The 25,951-nt window shown below is 44.9% G+C and overlaps 1 protein-coding gene across 3 annotated transcripts in view; it reads right to left on the bottom strand.

The window, feature by feature from the left end:
* ATP2A2 (ATPase sarcoplasmic/endoplasmic reticulum Ca2+ transporting 2) overlaps positions 1–25,951 on the bottom strand; it is a 554,378-nt gene that overhangs the window by 416,782 nt on the left and 111,645 nt on the right. For all 3 annotated transcript variants that reach the window (XM_069619558.1, XM_069619557.1, XM_069619556.1), the window contains exon 5: positions 7,211–7,349. In XM_069619558.1, coding sequence (XP_069475659.1) covers positions 7,211–7,349 — 139 coding nt within the window. The remainder of the gene's footprint in view (positions 1–7,210; positions 7,350–25,951) is intronic.

Raw genomic sequence — 25,951 nt, forward strand, 5'->3', positions numbered from 1 at the left:
CTCCGTCTAGGCATCAGCAGGTTGCTTAGCAACTCCTTTTAAAATCTGCTCTTTGTTTCTCTGCATGTCTCGTTTGTGCGTGCCATCCTGGGTGTGGGTTGCAGAGTGCGATGCAAACACTATTGATATAATCTTGTATGTTTTAGGTTAATCACTGGTAACTAGCCTGGGTGCTATATCTAGAGTCATGTTAAGATAAATGAAAATCGCGAGCTGCTAAGGTTCCCGCCCCTAACCCCTGTGTCCGATATGGTTACGCGATACCTTTAAAGGGTCCTTACCCAAAAAAAAAAAAAGTGATTTCTTTTCATTAAATAGCTTTCTTATATATTGAGCAGAGTCTGATTTAAGATCATACCTGTGTTTTGTATTAGCTTTAACATCTGTGGCTACATAGGGCCTTCTTGGTATTGATCATTTTCTACAACTGATAGAATAAAAAGACATCTTCGGCAACATGAATCTAAACAGGTGATAAAAGGAGCATCATTCTGATTAAACATTTCATAGTAGCATGACTGCTAAGTTAGTACAAATAATAGAGTATCAGGTATGGTTTAGCTATTTCAGATGTATACAATGTTCCATGTCTCTACCATTGATACGCATCAGTTTTTCTAAACAGGATTAATCACAATTAAAAATTAACAATTCAAATCCAATCAAAGTTCATTCCATGAGGATACATTTGGCCTCATTACGAATGTGGCGTTAAGGAAACTGCGCCGTAGTGCTACTGGTGCCGTTATTACCATGCTGCCACATTACGAGTTCTGTTTGCGGGTGCCGCTCTGCAGAACTCGTGATTGCACTGTTATAAACGTTGCTGGTGCAACCACACTCCCACCCCCATTCTGCCCTATGGGGCAAAATGAGGATCGGGAGCCCGGCCATACCAGCACTCGAATGGGAAACTACCGGCCCATTCAACTCGTAATGGGCCGGTAATGGCCCATTCGAGAGTGCCGGTAGCAGGTTTGGCTGCTCAATATATAAGCAAGCATTTAAAGAAATTACATCTTTTTTCTAGTGTAAAGACCCTTAAAAAGGTATCATGTAACCATATCAAACAGAGGGACCTTAGCAGCGCGTTGCTATGTTCATTTATCTTAACATGACTCCTGCTATAACCAGATATAAATAAGCACCCAGGCTAGTTACCAGTGATTAATCTAAAACATACGAGATTATATCAATAGTGTTTGCATTGCACTGTGCAACACACACCCAGAACATACCATGAATATCACGCACGCCAGAAAACAGGAGAGTGTGCAGCTAACATCAGGAGTTTGGAAATAAACGATAAATATGTAGGGTCTTGCAGGGGGACCCAGCGCTATACAAAGCACTTTGTCCCCCTGGAGACCCAATGTCTTGTTACTATTTTTACTGGTTTTACCATTCTTACTTCAAACATCACAGTAATATAATGTTCTTTTTCTAACAGTGGTGATACTTGCCCGATTACTCTGAAATGCCATATCTTCCGGCGCTATACTAACTAAAAGGTTAGTGTCTAAAGCTACTTTTGAAAAAACCACAACATAGACGTTCATGATTTATTTAACTAACCAAGATTAAGTATCGATAGAAATCCCTTTCTTGATTTTTTCTAGAAAAATCATCTAAGGTCCCAATATCTAAACCTGAAGGGGGCAAAAACCCGAAACGCGTAGTTTTAAGATGGGAGACAACTCAGATGACAGTACAGAGTATCATAATTGAGACACCCATAAAGATATTTGGATGTATAATGTATTTTGAAGAACTTTTGTAGAAAGGATTGTGATCATCACATAGGGATAATGTAAAATTGGTGAACAATGTGAGCATTGTATATGAATTGAATCTATGTACACGATATTGATTGAAACCATAGAGAAATCTGTATATCTGTGAAAAATGAAGTTACAATCACAGTAAAGTATGAGGTTAATAATTTGAATTGTTGAATTTTCAAACATTGAATACTTGCAATTATATTGCAGACATGAGTGCCCCCATTTGTCCCTCGTCGTATGACCTGGGACCACATTTCTTTAACTATTTACAGTTACTGGTAGCACAGTGCCAGCAAATGAACACCTAGGAGAGATTTACCAAACGATTCAATCAACTAAATCCTTAAATCTTTAATAGAAAGTGAATGCACCTCCACCACCCAACGTTCATTGCATCAATGGTAGTTACAGAACAGGAGAAAAATGAACCACAAAGACACCCTACACACAGATAGACTTCATACAAGTTAGTAATCATAGTTAGTAATCATGTGAGGAATGAACCGTAAACTAAAAAGTAGCATGAAAAATTCACACACTTCCGACACAACGTTGAAGTCCTAAGGATTTCATGTGGGGCCAAATCACAGGGAAACAAATCCTTGGTGCAGGGTGGCAAAAGGGTCAGAGGGATTGGGGCAAAACATTTCAAGGATGGCCAAATAACATCAGCTATGGCACTAGCGGTATTGCACATGAAGTATCTACAGCCTTGCCAGTCCATGCTTGAAATAGCCAATAAAGGGGGGAGGGGAGCAAAGGAACCCCCCGCCCCCTGTCAGTCTGCAGCACACAAGACAGAAGATTGCAATGCATCAGAGGACACCGTTGAGCGAAGATGGAGTAGTGGGGGGGCAGGGCAGCATAGAAGCAAGGCAAGGCTGCAGGGGAGTGGAAACCGGGCACAACAGGACCCAACCCCAAAAGCAAAAGGCCCCAAAGTTCCACTGGTAGAATAAATGCTAGAAGCATGTTAAAAGCAGGGAGTGTGTGGAGGTGATCGAGTGGGGTGGCCCATTCTTGGCACGGTTAAGGAAAGCAGCCATGCGGGTGGAATTTGGACCCCAGTCCATAGGCTGCCAGTCTGTGGGATGGGACTCACTGATTTGATCTAGGACTGGGATCTATGATTCAGGATTAATAGGTGTAAGCAAACTGTCATTGCATTCCCTCCCCAGATACAAGCAGCTCTCAAAAATACCCCCAGGGGAAGCTGCAGGAAACAGTGGGCTATTGTATGTGATCCATAGAATAGTATTGTGATCCATTTTCCAAAGCACTGTCCCCTAACTTGAGGATAATCGTAGATAAGAGTAAAGCAGGGGAGATTGTAGGCTGAATATTTAGGCACTCCAGGATTTATCTTTGCACAACTTTAAAGCAAGATTCTATTAAGCTAGCATTTTTCAAATGGAACTATGGGAATAGGACAGCTTGTTCGTCCATGCACTGAGCTCACACAGAGGACTGTGCAGGTATGAATGACTCGTGGCCAGTTGGTGCTTTACTGAAAGCCTTAACCCAACCAATGGGATTTGAAAGCCATTTAGCTGGTTTAATGACATATTTGCCTTTTCCCTTACCAAAGGAAGGATTAAACTGTTTAGCTAGCCAAGTTACAAGGGGAAGCAATAGGATACAGAACCAACAAGGGGGGGGGGGGGTTTCACCATCATTCAAGACAAACCGCTTTACCAAGCAACACTGTACAAGTCCTGGATCGACAGAAAGCACAGGTGCCTCTTGTAGTCATCAGGCAGGTCAACAAGTTAAAGGTAGATTTGAGTGAGACACCAAATATCTTCTATGTAAGGGGATTTAACTGCCCCAAAGGACAATGACAGCAATCAACCCTACAGATAAGGGGTGTATCGGTCACTTACACCAGAAGAGGCAAATACACCCAAAAAATTAAAATAGGGATTAAAAATACTCGCGACCAAAAAATGGGAAACAGACACATGACCATATGCCCCCACTTTCACTGACACGCTCAATGGATATGTTTGGACCAGCAGTGTACGTAGTACTACAGGAAGAAACTATTATAACTTTCTGATCGGAAGTAGTAAAGATGTCTTTTTTTTAATGTGCATGAATAACTAGGTGCAATGAAATATTTATTACAAAATAAATGTTTCAGGTAAAACATTTTTTTGCTTATAAAATACTCTCATTGGGAACTGGACTTGCATTTTTACTCCCTAAAAAATCATTTTACTCCCAACTTTGAAAAATAGGGAGCAAAATACTCCTACTTCCAAATCTTATCTGTATCACAGAGAGCAACATTCCACTACTTAAACATTTTATTCATGCAGCAAAGTGAGTATACATGTGGTTAAACAGTGCTTGCAAAGGCTACTTTTGGAAACATTTGGCTAAGAATATAGAACCAGCAATGGAAGGATTACAACTGAGCTACATCAAAACTGCTCGGACTAATCTAGTCTCACTTAATATAGTGAGAAAGGAAACCAATGCATACATCAGTTTGAATCGCCAAATATTTATATCTACTGCTTTTATACATTCAGCTATATATTAAGTGCAGCAGTACATTTTCACAAATTTACAAGGGGTGGGTCCCGATATTATATGTAACCATGCTGGACTATTAAAAAGCGAATAGCCCCCCGAGCTACAGCTCATGCATAGGCTACTACAGGACTGTCTAATAGCATTTCATTAACTCAATGCATCTTGCCACTCCTTCCCATATGCCAACAAGACGAGCGACTGCAATAAGTATTGGCCTACTGCCAAGCCAAACAACCCTATAGACCTGTAACTGGCCCAAGAACACAGAGTCTGGCATTATTGACAAGGGATGTAGAAAATGATCTACTACCCAAATCTTAAAATGTGATAACTCGCCATTTTATAAACCTGGCTTGCCTGGTCGAATGTTGCCTATTCTTTAACTAAAAAGTCATTCTAAGGCCAATCGTTTTTTTAGCACTAAACAGACTGAAGCCTCTAGATCTAATAAAGGGTATTTATACCGCGCACTGACAGAGTAGGGCTCTGGCAGATCTGAAAGGGTAGGATGTGCTAGTAGGGCATAGCGGGAGAAGTTAGTGAGATTTGTGATGGCCTGTTGACAGTTCGCCGAGCATGGGTGCGATTTTACAGATCTGTAGTCTCCATTTTCTGTTGTGCGGGACTGTGTGGTTTGTTTTTTTCAACTGCATGCGGATTGCAGTACAGTGGTTTTAGCAGTGCTTTTTTTAACCTCATTGCTTCATAAGTCTATGCTAAGTGACTGCCTCTGCTATGTGCTGGTGCGTTCCATGGTTGGTAACTCGTCTATTCTGCACATAGTAATACATGTCCGTCTAGTGGTCAGCAGGCTGGAAAATGCTGAGGCCTACCCCCCACCCCTGGTTCAAAACGAGTTTGGTTGTGGGGTATGCATTAATCTTGCTTCCGCCAACGACATGGCACAGAATCGTCCCATCGATTTAGAAATGCAACTGACGCCTATAAAGATTAAGGCAAAACCAGCCATCGTCCTCCTAGACCCATCGGCTGCCTTTGACCTGGTAGACCATGATACCCTTTGCCACCATCTTACCGCCTCAGCCAACTTCTCACCAGAAGCCACCTTATGGGTTACTCACTATAGCTGCGGGGTTCCACGAGGGTCTTGTCTACCGCTCCTTATACAATCTTTACTAAGCCCCTGTTCGACCTAGATTCTCTGGGTGTCTCCTACACAAACTATGCGGATGACACCCAAATCCTGCTCCCCTCATCTGGTTCCTATTCTACTGCCTCCCTTACCATCAACAGAATCTGTTCCACGATCCAAGCTTGGATGGCAAACCACCACTTGCGCCTGAATGACGAGACAACAGATCCTCTTTGGGGGCTCCACCAACCTGCTGGAGAAATCGGAGGGGAAGTCACCTCCTTCCTAATCGACGGTCTACGGATACCAATCTCCTCTACAGTGAGGACAGTACACCTGGACTCTGCATTCACTTGCTTGGAGAAGGAGAGGTTAATCTCCTCTGCCGCATACACAACAAACCTTAAAGCAGCCAGACATTTCCTCTCCCCGGCAAACTGCCCAACCATTGCAAGAGCAATCAGAGCAAGACTTCACTATTGTAATCTTCGTCGGAACTTCACAACACAATGTGAACAAACTATAAGTCATCCAAAACAATGCCCTTCGAGCAGCCCTGATCACCAAAAGAGACCAGATTTCAAAAACCAGATAAAAAGTCCATTGGTTACCTAATAGAGAATTGATCATTTACAAAACTCTTGCCATCACCCACAAATGCCTGTCCAACACGGCTCCACAATACTTGTGCTAGAGGCAAGATTTACCTCCACCAGACCAGTAAGGACAATATATGCCAATCGCCTAAAAGCACCGGAGACAAAAAGGCCAAGAGAAGCTAGCTCCAGCTTCCCTTCAGTCGCAGCGAAATATTGGAACTCCCTACCATCGGAACTGAGAGCAGAGACTATGGGCCTTTCCATAAGGCGCTAAAAACATAGCTCTTTGCCTAAACAAAACCTCCAGATTGCCTACTACGAACTCAATTCAATGTAACCGGTTGCAACAGCGCCCCTATGCCCTTGGGCGCTTTACAAATGTAAAAATAAAAGCCTGCCATCGCCTCACTGAGCTCATGGGTGGGGGTCCAATCCCATCAACATGGACTTATTTGCTCGCAAGATGCACATCACGCTTATAAGGTTTTAGAATGCAACAGTTATAAAAGTGTCCACCTTACAAAACGATTAAACAGCAAGGCCATTTCAAAGTGCACTGGAAAGCATACTCAATTTTCATTGCTACTTGAGATTCCCTACAGTTAAGTGGCAATAGGAACCAGGTGAGTTATTCCACATTCAACCAGCAATTACACAGAATGTAGATAATAAAGTGAACTACTCAATTGAATTATTTTAACAGTTTGACTACACCATCCGTATCAGTTAACAACAACATTCACCTTTGTACACTCGTTCTGGACAATGCCACTCTTGGTAGTTGCATAATTAACATCCTGGAGTGTGACCTGGGGTACAGTGTACTAGAATGCCCTGGCTGATACAACATTAGATGTGTACTAACAATTCTCCAACTCTGCCTTGAAACACAATCCCATGATCACACTTTAACAATCCTCCCTTTTTCATTACCATGGAACAATTCAACAGGACAAACATGCACCCATGAGATCGCATGTTCTTTCCCAGCTGCAGCATCCATTGCCTACTATCCCCATCCTCTTCTCTGTTGCTCATTTTCTTCCTTGCAGAAGACCAAGGTCACCACAGTGCACCACTCCATGGATACGCCAAAGAACTCCAATTCTACCACAGTGTAGATTTGACCAAATAGTATACAAAGCATATTAACTATGCTAAGTCAAATGTTTAAATTACTTCTTCCACCTTACCTGCTACTTCCACAATATCCCCAGGCACAATGTCTCTAGCTTTGATCCTCTGTACATTCTTTCGGTCCTGTCGATACACCTTACCGATTTCTGGTTCATATTCTTTAAGTGCCTCAATGGCATTTTCAGCATTTCTTTCCTGAAACAAAAAAACAAATCTTGCATAAGATAGAAACATACGATATACATTTCAAGCTTGGATTTCAGTTTGTGCCTTTATATGCACAGAAGCGCCCAGTGTTCTACATCCACCTATATAGAACCACAAATAAAAATGGGAAAGCATGGAGAACAAATAGGTGCGCGCCCCCCACACCCACTTGCCTTTTTTATGAAACCCCATTTAGGCAGCACATTTCTAACAGTGTACTTTGGCATGCCACACAACTCACCAACATCAAGACCTTTACACAATAACTTCTCAAAATCAAATGGAGTAAGTTTTTGCCAAATACATATCACATGCATGCATCCCCCATACCTAGAGCTCAAACCTAGCATGGAGTCTTAGATGTACCTAAACAAAGGTTACATTTCCAGAACCACAATAAGACTAGCACTTCTGCACTCCAACAAATTTCCAAATCTGCACAGAAGGGGGTGGTGAAGTCAAACAGATTGCGCTGGTTCGGTTTTCGGAAACACGCTACGAAGCCTCACCCCGCTCCGATTCATACACAAACCCCAGTTCAGCAAGCAAAAATGTTTATATACACAAACCTATACCTAGAAGTCTGTAGTCCTGCAGATCCAGCAACCCCCACACAAGCGGCAAGTGAGGGGAAGCAGGAATAAGAAAGCAATGTGGATCTGAGGTAGAGAGTGATAGCATAGGTGGGGTGGCGTGTGTAGTGGTCTGTAATGGTCCAAATTGAATGAAAATGGAGAAAGAGGGCAAATACTTTGTTACTACAAGAGTTGGCCCTAGGATGCGCTCAGGCAACCTTTGAAGCGCCTTACCCACACAGCCAAAAGCAGAGATACTCTGGGATGCCCAAGACAAGTGTGTTCAAAATAAAATGTAACCATGAACAACCCGTGGATAGAATAGGAAGAGAGACTGCCCTGCAAGATCAATACTTGCGAGGATTTTCCATGGCAACCAATTACCTAATTGGTCATGTGGTAGCTGCATGATATTGCATTTTTTTGTTTGCACGTGAGCATCCCGGCAAAAAAACTACTGCTGGTCTAGTAATGGTTGTGCAAACCTAGGCCACTTAGGAATGCCACAAATCAAATCTATAATTTCCCTATTCTGTATTAGGCAGAAACCTATTGTTGCTTAGCTATTCACCTTCAAAACTATTGCATCTAAAACGAACTAAATACTTCAGTGGCGAAGCCTGGAAAAATCCCTTGAAGCTTTATATGCCACAATTACCATGGATTGTTACCCATGTGAGCACACCCTTATCAGAACATTTCCTCTGCTAACCAGTGCCACGAAAGGACCAGCTAGGAATCTCCAAACAAGAGAACAATGTCATCCCTTGGGCCGTCCATGCTTTCTTGGCTTCGCTAGGCTGGCCTACCTACAAGGTAAAAAAAACTAATTAAGACCGTAGATCAAGGGTGCATCTAGAAGTATCCCCAAAATGCCTAAAATACAGATTTGCAACACCCGCACCTCATCGGCCACTATTCGAGCACCAACAAAGGCAGCAAGTGCAAAGCAGAACAGGCAAGGTCATATAGCTCCCACCACAAATGCACCCAATAGCCCACTTTGAACATAACCAGGACCCCCAAACCTCCTTACTCCCACCGCCTCAGCAGAGCAGGATGAGCAAACATGCACACAATTGCGACTGAAATCGCCTGCTTTTATTGCAAATAAGTCACATGCAGATTACATATGATGGCTAATATCTTGACGTGTCAACGACCCCAAGGACGAGATTAAGCCATCTGCCCGCCTAAAAAGGTCTCCAAGAGGCTGCCGACCGGATGTTGAGCAGTTTCTATTGTCTGCAGTCTGAGCCACTGTAGAGACCAAAGCCTCCTTTGACCTGCACGTTTTAAATCCATCCCATTTGAGTTGGCAATGGTCCAGTGAGCAAACAGCAGCAGCATAAACCATTGCTAGCCCCAGATTTCCTTATGGACATCTTAGTATGTGGTCTGAGGGGCAATCTCACTAATGCGCTCTGGCCTCACTGGTGTGGAGTAATAAGACCCTCCCAGTTCAGAAAGTCTAAGTAACAGAAATAAAGCTCATCATTTGCACCATAGCCTCCTGTTGAGACCTGAACTTACAGGTAACTAAGTACTCCCATACATATGAAGTGATTGTTATGAGGGTTGATCAAGTACGTTTTACAGTTTGCACTAAATTGGCAGTATACAATTTAATCTATTGTGATTCTGTTCAAATTATGGTTACAGAGTTTGCAATTGAAATGTCTACAGTGGTTTTGAAATCACAAGAACCAGAGCAGTTCGCTCCAAGTCTTTAAACATGGAACGATGAGTCTCCTGCACATTTACATTATGACACCAGTAAATTAATTTTGTATAGGACGAACTAGGACTGTCCTTTAATGCAAGCAATGCTGCTAAAATGCACACTCCCAGTTTGAGTAACACTGCATACCCTTCATTTTTGTGAAAAATATATATCCTAGTAATTTCATATTTGACCCAAACTGATCACAAGTCCACAATATTATAAAAGATTTTTTGCTGCTTTCCTCCAATGGACTTCCATGGGACACCCTTTATTTATGCTTTGTTTGGACTGCAGACCCCTTCTGCTTTATTTTCCTCGTCTTTTTGCTCATGACTATCAGCACCGAGACTCAGTGAATATTTGTGTTTGTACAATTGCACACATCAGCCTAAAATAAAGTATAGTGAAGATGCTCAACTTTTTAGAATGCTTTTTGGTTATTTTTACAGTGTGCCGATGATGAGCTGGCGGCAGGTTTATTTTTTACACATGTGCACTTTTCCATTTACTGCAAAAGGATACTAAAAGGTGGCTAGAACCCCAAGCAGGCTATGCCACAAGATTTTTCTTTGCCCCTTGGTCATGTTGTGCTTTGGCCTTCCTGCCTTCTCAAGTCAGGAAATGCCATATGTGAATACCCCTTCCTGGTGAAAGCAGCTTTCATAACCAAAGGGGTGGTTTGTGTGAGCCCCGATGTGGGGCGCTGGGACCGCCTGGTCCCAGTGCACATCTAGGTGCCTGAATGAGTTGGCCAGTGGCTATCCAGGATTGGAAAGCACTCTGAATGATGCAGGTCCTTACCAATGGTGGACCTGAGCAGGGTTTCAGTCCAGATCTCGGATAAAACTGGGACTCCTGCAGTCAGATTGTTGGCGCCAAGTCCTCTAATAAGAGTAGCCTGTTGAAATCCCTGCAGCTGACCAGCCCAAACTCCACTGAAGTTCCGGTGAAGGCCTGCTCCCCTGCACGATTCAACCCCTGGACTGGTAGGAATAACCAGTCTTGATCAGTCTTTTTAAAGTGTTCCTGGAACAACCTGTGACAGACCAGTTCTCAGAGCTAACTGAATCCAGCAGTCATTCCGAGGATCTTCAAATTGTACAAGTTGCATGCTTCTTCATTTTCAGCCTTCTAGCATCAGGCGCTGTGCAAGCCCTGCACCCTTCTTACTCCATGGAAGACCACCTGACCATGGGCACTCCAGTTGCAATCATCTTCGAATCATAGGTGTCCCAAGGTCACCTGTATCGCAGAAGTGTTTGGCTGGAAGGTGTCAAAAAAAGATTTGCAATTACTGCGACCAGACAAAACAAAATCCGGTGTCCGAAAGTCGCCACCCGCGACCCATGGGCCTTCCTTGACTGAACCAAGCACAGAAAACTCTGCCCAACAGATTCATGAACCCCGGCAGTGGCGAGTCTCTGGAGAAATCAAGGAGGAAGTCAACATTGTTCTCCCATCCCCATTTTCCATCCCCATTTTCCAAAGTCCTGTACCTAAACTACTCTTTTCTGACTTTGGTTGGCAGGGGACTGGTCAAGGATTTCTTACTAGGCCTATCCTAGGGACTGGTATGGCGTGTTCACTACCATTTTTTACCATAACCACTGGCATTTTCCAAATCTCTTAATAAAACCCAATTGTGAAATAGAACCTTCGAACTGGTGACTTAGGACACAATGCCCCAAACCATCTTGGGGTTGGCCTCAAGTGTTCGGGGGAGTTCTTCTATAGTAATTCAAAGTGTCTATACTGAATATCGCTGGTTATAAAGTATATGCTCACTTCTAATGGTAAACATTTTATATAAAGGTGTGACAATATTGGACTAGAGGCTTTACTGGCTTAGTGTGCATTTTAAAGGCCTAATATACCATTGTATATGACAATGCATTACTTACCGTAAAAGCATTTCTGATGGTTGTATCTGCTTAGATTCACATGCTGTGTATAGGTCCGACATCCAGTGGTCACTGCGGAGTATTGCATTTTGTTTTTCGTAGTCGAAAAGGGACGTCGACAAGGCGTGTCTGAAACACTATCCCTATAGTGACGTGCGTTGTACCCACAATCCCTCACGCGTCGAGGTCCCTCTGTTTGTATTTTTCTGCCCTGAGGGAGCCTTCTAGACGTGAGTGAGTACAGAAAAGAGATATAAAGGAAGTCTATGTTCCTTCCATCCGAGCGGGGAGGAAGGGTGGGCGCATGTGAATCTAAGCAGATACAACCTTCAGAAATGCTTTTACGGTAAGTAATGCATTGTCTTCTGAGGTTTGTTAATCTGCTTAGAATCACATGCTGTGCATAGACTAGCGAGCAGTATCCGGAGTTGGCGGTGGGTTATGAGAAGGAACAGTAGAGAAAAGGTGTCGTAATACTGCCTGTCCCACCTGGGAGTCAGATCTAGAGTGTGCATCTAGACAGTGTTTTGTAAAGGTGTGCACAGAACTCCAGGTAGCCGCTTTGCAGATGGACTCAAGGGGAACATTTGCAATGAATGCTATGAAAGCCCCAGTGCCTCGAGTGGAATGTGCTCTTGGCTTGAAGGGTAGTTCTCTCTTAGCAAGAGTGAAACAGAGAGTGATGCATTGTACAATCCATCTAGATATAGTGGACTTAGAGACTGCATCTCCTTCTCTTCCTGCTGCCACCGAGACAAAACTGATTAGTCTTTCTCAGTGATCTGGTTCTTTCCATGTAGAACATGACAGCTCTGCGTACATCTAGTGTATGCAGACTTTTTTCTCCCAAGCTGGAAGGGTTTTGAAAGAATGTTGGTAGTTCTATAGATTGGTTTACATGAAATTGCGAGATGAATTTTGGTGCAAACTTTGGGTGTGTGCGAAGAACCACCTTATCCTTGTGAACTGATACGAAGGGGTCTAGTACAGAAAGAGCCTGTAGTTCACTTACTCTCCTAATGGAGGTGATAGCTATTAGGAAAGCAGTCTTAAGAGTGAGGTATTTAAGAGTTGCCTTGTGCATGGGTTCGAAAGGAGTGCCCATGAGTCTAGAAAGTACCACGTTCAAGTCCCATCCGGGAGCTGGGTTAGCTATCGGGGGGTGCATTCTCTTTACCCCTTCCATAAAGGCCTTGATAACTGGTATCTTCCACCACGACACTTTAAGTTGGGAAGTGGTGTATGCAGAAAGTGCCGCTAGGTGGACTTTAATGGAATTAAACACTGGACCTGAATCCAGTAAATGGGTCAAGTACAGAATAATGTTAGTGGCAGAGCAGTCAACCGGGTTGATGTTCTTACTTCTACACCAGATGACAAATCTTTTCCACTTGCTAGAATAGCAGTGGCGAGTATTAGGTTTTCTGGCTTCCCTGAGGATGTCCATACATCTCTGAGGGAGATGTAAATGTCCAAATTCTATGATCTCAGGAGCCAGGCTGCTAAGTTCATGGTCTGAGGGCATGGATGCAGTGTCCTGCCCTTGTCCTGTGACAGCATGTTGTACGGGCAGGGAAGTTTCATTGGGGGAGATAGGGACATCTCCATCAAGTGAGCGAACCATGGCTGCCGGGCCCACATTGGGGCTACTAGTATCATGGTAACCTGCTCTTGGTGCATCTTGTGCACCACTTTGTTGAGGGGAGTCGGTGGAAAGGCGTAAACAAATTTCCCTGACCATTGAATCAACAGACCGTTCCCCTTGGACTGGTTCTGGGGGTACCTGGAGGCGTAACTTTGGCATTGTGAGTTCTCCAGGGTTGCGAACAGGTCTATTTCCGGGAAACCCCATTGCGTGAAGACGTCTAAGACGATGTCTTCGTGTAATTGCCATTCGTACTCTTTGGGTAGGGCGAAATCTCTGCTGAGTTTGTCTGCTAGCAGATTGAGTTCCCCTGGTACATGTTGTGATAGTAGGAACATGTTGTGTTTGAGAGCCCACTTCCATATATTCTGGGACAGCTTGGACAGTCCTGGAGAGTGAGTGCCCCCTTGCTTGTTGAGATAGTGCATGGCTGTGGTGCTGTCTGTGAGGACCATCACTGTCTTTCCTTGTAAGTGTTCCTGAAAGGCTTTCAGTGCTTTGAACACTGCTAATAGTTCCAGCAGGTTTATATGCTTGGATGCTAAGCTCGGAGTCCACACTCCGTGAGCAGTCTGATGGGATAGGTGAGCCCCCCATCCTGTAAGGGATGCGTCTGTGGTTAGAGTGGCTTCCACTGCGGGTGTGGCAAAAGTTTTCCCTAATAACAGGTTTTCCTTTGTCCACCACCGTAGCGAGAGAACCAAGGCCTGCGAGACCACCACCAGATCGTCCCATTGTCCGCTGGCCTGACACCACTGGCTGTAGAGCCACTCTTGCATTGGGCGCATGCGCAGGCACGCGTGAGGTACCAAATAAATACATGACGCCATCATCCCTAGCAAGCGCATTGCTTTGCGTACCGTCACCTCTCGACCTGCCACATATTGGGGGATCTGAACCAGCATGTTTTGGACCCTCTCGTTGGAGGGAAAGACGAGGCCGTCCTTTGTTCGAATTAGAGCCCCTAGGAATTGTTTGATTTGGCTGGGGTCTAAGCTGGATTTCTTTTCGTTGATGGAGAAGCCCAGTTGGGACAAAAGGTCTACGGTCCTTTTGGTATTGGAGAAGCATGTTTTGTAAGAATCCCCTGTTATGAGCCAGTCGTCAAGGTACGGGTAAACCGGGATGGATAATCTGCGCAGGTGGGCCGCTGCCACTGCCAGTACTTTCGTAAATACCCTTGGTGCAGATGCTATCCCGAAGGGTAGTACTGTGAAATGATAGTGTTTGTTCTCTATCTTGAACCTGAGGTATTTTCTGTGCGCTGGCAACATTAAAATATGAAAGTATGCATCTTTCATGTCTAGTGTTGTCATGTAATCCCCCTGTGATAACAGTGGGATTACTTCCTGCAAAGTCACCATACGAAACTTTTGGGGTTTGACAAAGTTGTTCGCTGGGCGCAGATCTAATACAGGGCGCAATGGATTAAGTCCTTTTTGGGTACAAGGAAGTACACTGAATAAATACCTTCTGTTACCTGAGATAGGGGGACAGCCTCTATAGCTTCTTTTTTCAGTAGCTCTTCTACTTCTTGAAGAAGAATAGTGAGGTGTTCCGGTGTCATGCGTCGGTTCCGTGGGGGTCTGTATTTCGGGGAACCGTTGAATTCGATGCAGTATCCGTGGGCTATGGTGGATAATACCCAGCGGTCTGACGTTATTCCCTCCCATGCTGAAAGGAACGATGTTAGCCGGCCCCCGACCAGTGATGCATGGCAGGGGACCCGAATCTTTGGCTCATTTGTTGGTATTGGGCGTGGGGCCTTTTGGACTGGAGACGCGCCCTCTTCCCTTGCCACGACGTTGGCCTCTTTGACTGAACTGGGTGCTTTGGTTAGAGGGCCAGTTGGTAGCAGAGTAAAATTGTTGTTGGCTTTGCTGCTGGCGTTGGCCACGAAAGGAGCGTCTATTGCCATAGCTGCGCCTGTTAGGTGGCCTAGAAATTTGGTCAAGAGTCTTGATGGTATCAAACTCCTTCGCATGTTCTAGGGCCTCATCAACTGCTTTCCCAAACAGATGTGTTTGCTCTATGGGCTTATTTATTAGGGAAGCCTGAGTTTCTGGCTTAAATCCCGAATTGCGCAGCCAGACATGGCGTTTGAGAAGTATTCCCTGAACCACGGAGCGGCCAGCTGTCTCTGCGGCATCTAAGGAGTTCTTTACGATGCCCTGGTTTACAAGAGTTCCCTCTGATATAGTAGCCAACAGGCGTGAACGCAGGGGTTCTGGTGCGTCCTCTGCTTCGCTGCGCAGCTTGCTCCACTGTGCATCTGCGTAGCTAGCTAGTAGGGAATTGTTATTCGCGATCCTGGTTGAGAAGGCGGCGGAGGTCGTGATTCTCTTTCCAAGTGCATAGAGCTTCTTGCCCTCTTTGTCAGGTGGTGCCTCACTAGTAGATAGTGGTACCCCCGCTCTCTTTCTTGTGTTAGTCACTACCAGAGAGTCCGGAATAGAATGTCCCCTGATGTACAAAGGGTCAGAAGACGAAGGGCTGAAGAGCTTTTCTATCCGAGGGTTGACCCCTCTGACTAAGGCCGGATTGGAAAGGGAAGGAGTTATTCTTCTCTTTATAGAAGCTAGGAGCGGAATGGACTGGCTGACCGGGGCTTTTTCTTTAATAACTTTTTCTACAAAGTCTATGTCCGGAAGAGTCTCCCCTGTGTCTATTTCAAAATGCGCTGCTGCCTTGCGCAATAGTGCATTAAGTGAAGGCTGGTCATCTATGGGGGAGGTGTTCCCAATAGGTGAGTCCTTGGGAGGAGAAGGATGAAAGACATCAGGGTCTGAGTGCACTGATGGGGAGTGCCAAGGCTGTGAGGTAGCTGTATCTTCTTCAACAACTCCTGCGCTAGTGTAAGGGTCTTCCTCAAACCTCTCCTCAAGTTCTGCCTCTCCACCTAAACACTCCTCATCTTCCTGGAGGTATTGCTCCTCTTCAGTGAGGTCATATGCATCTGTAGAAGGGGGAAACAGCCTAGGAATCTTGACCCTAGGGTCATCCTGGGTCCATTCTCTTGGTCTTTTGGGTGTGGGTGGGTTTTGGCTACCCAAAAACCTCTCCATCTTTTCCATGCAAGAATGGAGTCTTTCCAGGGTCTCATGGGGAACCCCTGAATAGTCTAGAGGGGGAAAATCAGTGTTTTCACCTTCAAAACGCTTCGAACGCTCCCACAACGTCGACGAAAGGTTTCCGTCGCCCTCAGAAAAGCCCTCAGGTAGTTCAGAAGTGCCTTTAGATGGATGGGGCAGTTCCTGGCTACTCGTGCTTTTTCGGCGTTTCTATTTCCTTGGGTGCGGTATTCGACGCCTGTTTCGTCGTCCGCTTACGTTTGTCCTCGGAAACAATTCTCGCCATACTCTCGACGACGAGTTCGTCAGTCGAGGGTTCTGGAGTCGGCGTTGCCTGCGTTGCGCGTTGTTTTTCGACGACCGCTCTATGGAGCTTTACGTCGGATGTTTGAGGTAGCGCCCGTATTAGATGAAAGCCCAATCGCTGGTCGCGGCTGCGTTTGCGGGTGGGGCTTGAGACCCTTGCGGTCTGAGGTCGACGCCGGAGTGCCCTGCGTCCCCTTCGGCGCTGGTGGATCCTTCGTCCTGGACGAAGAAGAGCCGTGGGTTGTGTGCTTAGGCCTATGGGGTCTGTGTGCGTCCTTGTCGCCGGGGTCTTCATCCCCATAAGCAGGGCGTGAGCCGAGCCCGCCGGGGCCGGACGTCGAGGAGTGCGAGCGCTCCTTCTGGGGGTTAATGACTTCCGTAACGGACGTCGAGTTATCACCCTCCTCGTCACTTTCTGTAACAGCGGCGGCGGGTGAGGAAACTGACTTCGACATAGCGTAGTCCGCCCACCTCTTAACTTTCTGTTCTTTAAGAGTTCTTGGTTTCAAGAGCTTACAGGCCACGCAGCTGTCCTCTTTATGATGGAGGGGCAAGCAACGATTACAGAGCTTGTGTTTGTCCTTCGAAGTGTATTTGCCCCTACAGCGTGGGCAAAACTTAAAAGGTGTCCTCTCCATAGCTGAGGCAATAAAAACTGGTGATAACCCCAAGGGAAAGATAGGGAGAAAGAAAGACATTCTCGACGAGAAGGTAAAAGTTCGAAACCCCCAATCTCCCTACTGTATGTTGGCCGGCGAGGCCTGGCCACGTGTTCGGCAGCGCCGAAGGATCTCCTCCGTCTCTTCTCCTCTGTCGAAAACTTGCTCGGCGGAGAAACAGCTTCACAGCTAACGTCGAGGGGAGGGATCTTTAACAATAAGTATATATTAAGGACCGAGGTCCGTAGTAATTGTTTAGCAATGTCTCTCTAGGAGCTCCGCGTAAGGCGACCATAAGCTGGGCGGAAAAAAAAACAATCTGAGGGACCTCGACGCGTGAGGGATTGTGGGTACAACGCACGTCACTATACGGATAGTGTTACAGACACGCCTTGTCGACGTCCCCTTTTCGACTACGAAAAACAAAATGCAATACTCTGCAGTGACCACTGGATGTCGGACCTATGCACAGCATGTGATTCTAAGCAGATTAACAAACATCAGAAATGTGAATACCTGCTACAGTATGAAAGCTAGGCCCATTGTTATAGGACTCATTCTAGACTTGGACACATACTGCCCCAGACGAGCAATCCTGCAGCCTATTTTACGTATATCTTCACACCACTAGTGTGGACACAGGCCGCAGGCACAACCAAGCACCCAATGCACAATAGAACACAGCTATGGCCAAGCACATCCGGTCTAGTACACACAGCCGTCCAGACTGAAACACCTGTTGTACCTTAACACCTCTGCCACTAGCATACAGTGACAACAGTGACAACCGGCCGAAAGGAAACCAGTATAGCTGGCCTCACAGACTCAATCTCCAACCCTCAACAGTACCCACCCATGTGTCTGACCTCTTGGGCTGCTTTGTCCAGCCTTGCCAGCCACCCAAGTCCTAGAACGGCAACATGGATCTCCTAAGCTAAACTCCCTAGAACTTCCAACCACATCGACTACGATCACCAAGGGTGTTCAACTGAGGAATAAGCTCATTGAGGCCACACAAGTGGGGGAAAAAAGCGCTATATAAATAACCGAATACAATACAATGCGTACAGCCTCCTAAGCTGAAATAGAGCGTTATCCCGATTAGTAAAGCAATATTGTGCTCTACACCAGCATGTGAAATCTTGAAATTAGGGTATCGCTTCAATAGGCTGCCGGATGAATATATGTTTTTGCCAAGAAAGTACATGCATAAGAATGTCATGTGTGTGGTTCCTGGACAATCCTGTTACATTGTTAGGAGACCAGAATGCTAAAATCCTACATTGTTACAATTGTGACATGGAATCAGTCGATGCCATACAGCATATTCCTCGGGAAGTTCTAAAGCAAGTAGATGCCACTGGCAAAGGACGATGGTACACAATTTTGGTTCCGGTGTAGCATTTGTGCATCGAATGCTTGCACTAAATGGGATAATTACCAGCTCTTCTGAACCAAAGATTGGTTAGGGGTTCCTAATTTGCCCAGACTTAAAACGTTGCGATATTAACCTTGAATAGGGATCCGAAACTGAAATTCAACCATGCTGCCAAACAAATTAGATGGTCTGCTCATAACAAGGCATATGACCATGCTGATCAATATGCCTCGCAACTATAATAATTTGAGTTAAAATCATTGACTGATTTGACTAACTCAGGCCCTGATAAAACGAACGACATGGGCAACAATCTCGTCGGTCAGATTATTAACCATAAAACCATATCATCTAGAAATATTAAAAGCCAAAAGGTTACTGCAACAGAAAAAGTTTATGGCTGCCACGTCTAAAAGTTGGAAACAGATTACCAGCACCCTAGGAATAATATCCCATTCCTATTTTAAGACCGAGACAAATGCTAAGGGTGTCTAATATGGCAGTAATGAATAACGGACTAGATTAAAAAACCCCATATGAAAGAAATTTTTTTTAAATTAATACAAACAAGATAAACACCACAACTGCCCCTGGACCAGATTGTCTTTTTGCAACTCTGCTCAAAATAGGTTGCAATACTTAAGGCCCCATTCTTCATAAAAAGTAAATTGGGGAAAACAATCAGACAGGAAGTGCAACAGGTTTCCGGAGATGAAAAGTTAAATTCAAAACCTACGTCGGTTTCGAGTTTTTGGGCCTGGCTACCAAAAGCCCTTATAACAAAATCTTCATAGCAACACAGGTCTCCTATAGAGATCAGCGAGGAGCGGCGACCAAATTCTTCAACTAACTTAAGACTTGGCTCATGGAACACCAGAGGCTTTCATCATTTAACTGTTTCAGGAGATGTGAACTTGGGCGATTTTGATATCCTTTGCTTGCAAGAAACTTGGCTCACCAACTCACCGAGATTAGACGGCTATGAAATTACTTTAGCCCCAGCAAAAAAAAGAGCATCAGAGGCCGTCCCTCTTCTGGGCTATTGACGGCAATCCGTATAGTCACGGATTAAAGCTGAAAAAAATACTAACGGCAAACCAGTCCTTATTAACTGTGCTCCTAACATGGACCCACAAGCATGCAAACGCTGATAAAGAGCAGACATCGCTGGTGGCCATTTAAAATACCTACTGGAACCCGGCCAAAACAGAAGCTGGAACCTACATGAAGGAAATGGAAGGGGCCATCGACGAAATCTTGACTACCTACCAAATATATTTGTTAATCTGCGGAGACTTAAATTCAACTACTCCGTCGCAAACATTGAAAAGAAATCGTACGCCCGCGCACCAGAGAGGAAGACTATGGCAGAACCTAATGAACTCTAGAGAACTGCACAACCTTGACCTGGTTTTTCCAAACGTGGATCGCATAGCAACATGGTCAAACTGACAGACAAACAACTATCAACCATATATTTACTTCAAGAGCCTTTTTGGATCGGATTTCGACCTTTGAAGTAATCAAAACAAAATTCAGCGACCATAACTTGTTGGCAGTCACCTGGAAAACCTTGACGGATCCTGTAGACATCTTGGATTGTCAACTGGAAGTCAACAACCAAGGAAGCAGACTCCGTCTCTCCGCAGATAACATCAAGGAGCTGACAGACAATTATAAAACCCTCGAACTTAAAAACCAGTCCAATAAGACTGACTACAGTCCTTTACTTATACCATACAAGAGGCCCAGTACTAAGTCTTGCCCAGCGCCAAACCTAAAAAACCATACCTTCGATATGCAGGTTGTCGAAAAACGACAGATTTATCGGAAAGCCGTGAGAAACGCATCAAAACAAGCTTGCGCTAACGCAGCAACACTAAAGCGCAAAGCAAAAACTGCTTACTGCCAACCGTTGCGCACCCATCGACTGAACATGCACCAACAAGATGCCGAGGCGATCATTAAATCCATCTGCACAAAGAACTCAAAAGAATTCTGGTCACTGTTAAACGCATCAACAACGACGTCCCGCAGTAGTATTCAAAACACAATAGGAGAAAATACATGGAAAAATCATATAGAAAAAACTTTCAAATCCCCTCTTGACAACAAACCAACTAACTCCGAGGAACCTGTTAGCTTGTGGGACAGACTGGATGACAAAGATGAAATCTTCAAGTTAATATCGTCATTAAAAAACTCGAGCGCGCCGGGCCCAGAGGGCATTACCAACATTGATCTGAAAGCCCATCCAGTAGCCTGGACTACATTCCTCAGCGAAGTTTTTGCTAGATGTGCAGACTCGAGATCGCTCCCTGTTTCATGGACGTCGGCCATTATAGTGCCCATCTGTAAAAAAGGAGACCCGAACAACCCCGTAAACTATCGGCCCATAGCCCTGTTGGACCCAATCGGAAAGGTTTACGCTTACCTTCTTCTGAAGCGATTTCAACTGTGGGCCAACGGGGCCCCGTGCTACGACCATTTCCAATCTGGGTTTAAGAAGAACACCGGTGTCACAGTTAACATCTTGTCGCTGAGCTTGCTAAAAAGTAGAACGATGGAAGGAGGTCCGGGGCTATACTTGGCCTTCGTCGATTTCACCCAAGCTTTTGACAGAACAATTGGAAGTGTGGGCATGCCCAACCGAAATCTTGGACCCCATTAAAGCCCTCCACATGAACACCTCGGTCAGAATTCGTTTAAATGGTAAAGGAGCCCTGTCTACAGCCATCGCAACAAATAGAGGAGTCAAACAAGGGTGCCCTTTGGCGCCGTCGATTTTTCTGGCCTACATCGGAGACTATCAGCAAACAGAATCGTCGGTAAGATTCTTTTCCACCCAAACTGGGACCACAAAAAATAAGTAGACTCCTATACGCGGACGATCTAATCTTGATTGATCAGGCCCCAGTGGGCTTGCAACGGCAACTGGACAACCTGGACTCCTATGTAACAGCAAACAACCTAGAAGTTAACAAGAAGACAAAAATTCTTGTCCTGGAAAGAACTGCGAAGAAATCAGCTAACAAATGGTACCATCGTTCCTCCTGGATTGAAAAAATTACAGAGTTTCAAATATCTAGGAGTGACACTGGACAACTCGAAAAAAGATCTTGCCATGCAAGAAGCACTATTCGAAAATGAGGAAACTAGCTTCAAAAGGTAAGGCAATCAACAGAAAATTTGGCCGATTCTCAATGATACCAGTGGTGAATTTCTACAAATCCAAAGTAGTGCCTTCGATAACACACGGAGTAGAAGCTACGTTACAACTCCCCACTACCATCTGGCACAAACTCGAAGCCTACTATTGGAGAACTGTTCTGGGATTGCCTTCCTCCACGCCTGTTGCCTCAATACGTAGGGAGCTAAGTTTGCTGTCTCTGCTAGGATCAGTAAACTGTAGCTCTCTTAAATTGTTCAGAAAATGTCTGATAACAACGAGCTCTTCCTTGTTTAACTTAATAAAGACGGAACTGGACATGGGCACCATCAAATTGCTATTGACGTAGAAAGAAAGGATGCTGACACTCCTTAAATCAACCGAGAGCGACGAAGAGGAGCTGTTGTCAAACCCAACGAGGACCCTAAGAAAATTGAAAGATCTTGATTGGATCTTGACGTTGGAGAAAGCTTCGGAAAATAAACTAACGTTACACCTGCCTCCAAATACAAAAAACTGAATGAACTGCAGGCCTATCTAAACCAATTTCCGAACAGGCAAGCTAGAAACTGTCTCTTAAGAGCCAGGTTAAATTTACTTCCTACAAACGAGATAAAATTTATCAGGTTTATCAGAGACCAGCGACTGTCGACTTTGTAGGAAGCCAAACGAAAAGGAAACAGTAAGGCACCTTCTCCTCAATTGCACAGAAATTGGAAAGGTCAGGTTCAGCGATATGCAACATTTTACGTCTGACCTATCGCTTGAACCTGAACTATGCTGGTGGTCAAGGATGATAAGTGGAGATAGACAAACCTGGCAAACCGCTACCACCAAAATACTTCAGTACGCCTTAAGCAAATTGGAAACCAATCCAGCATAGGACGACAAATTTTAAAAGGGCCACTAGCTGGCTGAAGACTCTAGAGAAACTGAACAAACTAACTTTTAATTTTCTTAAACTAAGAAACCAACATGATACGACAGCAGAAAAAGTTTTGTAAAAATCAGTTTGATTTAAAAAAAAAAAAAAAAAAAAAATTAGGGAAATGTCCAAGCTGGATTGTATTGTGCCAATTTACAAGTGCAGAGACAAGACAACCATTTAGCTACAGGATATTGGCTCTTAGATGCACCTGCAAAGGTTTTTGTGAGCATCTTACTAACCGAAATAGATAGCTGGCTAGCCAACAGATAATGCCCATCTGCCAGACAAGATTCAGAAAATCTACTACCCAAATGTTTTGCTCTAGTGACTACAAACACTACATATTATGACAGTTTGTTGCATGTGGCATTTCTTGAGCTAAGTGTTGCGACAGTGGACCGATCAGCTACTATGGTATAAGTCAACACTGGAGTTTGCCTCAAGGGCTACCTAAAATGTGTGTTACTCCTGCTAATACAGCCTTTTTAACTCTACACCATGAAACTCTGGCCATCAATAAAAGGAAGACAAAAATTAGCATTTTATGGTCCAAAAATGTGGATGTCTCAGAAGAACCAACCAAAGTTGAAGTGGGTGATTACAATAATTCTCTAGGAGTCAAAAATCGACCAGACTACAATGGAAGACTAATCGGATATGGTGCAACATAACACAATTGGCTGCTGTTAGAACATTCAAAAAAGGAACCATTGTGGCTATACCTTAAAACCAGTTTGATTTCTATAAACTTAAAATGGTCCCGATTATGCTGCACAGCTTTCAAATACAAGTCATAAGTCTACATGTGCCAAAAGCTTTCCTGTCGAGTATCTTGGGGCATAGCTGGGAATAATAACAGAATATCAGCTAATCAAAAGACACCTACTTCTGGTTAGTAACAGCTAATCAAAATATATTAGTGCATCAGCTACATATTGCCTGCATAGAAACGGCTACTAGTCTATGTAACCATCGGTAAACTACTTCATGAATCTGAACACTGGTCGGCCTGCACCAAATAAAAGATAAATATGGATTCACTTTTTTTAAATAAACACATGCACTATGGTTGCGTGTGACCAATGTCCATGAATAACGATGAATATCCCAATGAAAAAATAAGGGACTATGCTACAAATTGAATGCTCTACCGACACTTGCCAGCGAATGGATCCTTGCACAAAGTAACTATGCCTAAAAGGTTATGCCGGCTCTGTAACGAGCATTGAAAAGGAAAAAAAATAATATTAAAATGTTCCTGGTACTATTGAGCTAAAAACAAACATCTTAGCTCATACTATAAACCACTGACGACAGCAGTCAAGGAGAATATCTGGTGCGGGATATTGAACGACTCATTTGATTTACTGCACAAGTTATTGGTATGAAATGGACCATTTGCTGTCTGACATAATACCTAGTATAATATACAATGCATGACCCAGACGCCAACAAAAAGTGTAACGTACACACACGTAAGAGGTTAACATGCCCATTAGACCTTTGGTAGATTACTCGCAACTAAATGCTAATTTGATCCTGAAAGATGTTATTTTGCACTTATATAGCGCCTTATATACCATTGGTATGGTCTGAAGGCGCTGGTAGGTTGAACGCCCTTGGGAACCGAAGTTCTGGTCAGTGGAGGGAGTAGAGCGAGTCCAACGGTGCGTGTGCGCATCAGGTATGTGTGCAGCTGGTGCGGAATTCCTGTGGTAGCTGCTTCCTAGCGGTAGGTGTGGTGGCTGAGAGATCAGGAGTATGTGTTCGATCTGGCCGGAATTATCCAGACCGAGAGTGGCCGCGTTCGGCCTGAAGAGACTGCCTGGCTGGGGGTGCGAGACCAGCAATGTTTACTTAGAGTGATGGGGAGTGAGCGGCAAATGATGATATGAGAACAGTTATACCGAATGGTGTCATAGTATCGCTGTGTTCTAGTTGAGTGGTGGTGTAAGGAGAGAGTAAGCGTGGGGTGTGATATGAGGTATGCTCTTTCAAAGGATCCATGTATTCCAAGGCATAATACGAGCGTCATGCAATTCTGCAATTTGTCCGCCCTCCACACTCATCCGCCCTCCACACTCCTGGGCCCTTCACTCAGCCGTAAACCGAATTAGTCCTCTACACTCGTCCATGCTCAGCCGCACTCCACGCTCAGCCACACTCCACGCTCAGCCGATCTGCACTCTCCTCCGCACTGCAGGCTTCTCCTTTCTCCCCTCTTCCGTTCTCCTCGCTCCTTTCCCCACACCCCTCTGCAGTCCATACTCATCCCCCCCTCCGCACTCATCCCCCCCTCCGCACTCATCCCCCCCTCATCTGCTTATTGCACTCATCCGCTTTCCAGATTCAACCGTTCTCCGCACTCATCCGCCCTCCGCACTCATCCGCCAACCGCATTAATCCTCTACGTTCGTCCGCGCTCATCCGCTCTACGCGCTCATCATTACATTGTTCATTTAGTACTATTTGTCTTTATAGTTTACATTCAAGTTTATTTAGCTGTAAGTTTCTTGCTTCAGGTCGATTGCTGGGAGGGTGTTATTGTGCAGGAGCTAGTTTGGGACCGATTAGTCTTAGGGGAAGAGCCAGGTTTTCAGTAGCTTGCGGAAAGCCGTTAGATCTTCAGTTAGGCGGATGTGGGATGGGAGCGAGTTCCATAGGGTTGGGGCCAGGGCTGAGAATGATGATCCGCCTAACATGACTGAGTTTGTCTTAGGAATTACTAGGAGGCCGGCTGAGCTTGATTTTAGGGTGCAAGTGGGGTGGTAAGGTATTAGCTCGTCTTGAAGATATCGAGGTCCAGTTTTATATAGTGCTCGATGGGAGAGGCATAAGATTTGAAAAGCTACCCTACGGGCTACTGGAAGCCAGTGTAGCGTCTTAAGGGCAGGGGATTATGTGGTCTCTTGGACCAAGCGCAAGTAGCATTTTGGCTGCTGCGTTTTGTGCTCTTTGGAGTTTGGTTGGTAGGCATGGATTCCGAGGTTTAGGGGGTTTCCGTAGTAGAGTCTTGATATTACGATTGATTGGACCGCGGAGATTCTGTTGGGAAATGAGAGGTATGGAAGGATGCGCCTAAGGTTTGAGTTGGTAGTGGCAGGATTTTGAGACATTGTTGACTTGGCACGAGAGTGTCAGGTCGGAGTCCAGGGTGCATCCAAGATTTTTCACTCTGTTGGAGGGGGGTCGGTGAGTTGCCCATGGCGGGTGGCCAGGGTAGTGTGTGCGG

Source organism: Ambystoma mexicanum, chromosome 10 (assembly GCF_040938575.1).
Source record: "Ambystoma mexicanum isolate Mex_15411 chromosome 10, UKY_AmexF1_1, whole genome shotgun sequence".
NCBI lineage: Eukaryota > Metazoa > Chordata > Amphibia > Caudata > Ambystomatidae > Ambystoma > Ambystoma mexicanum.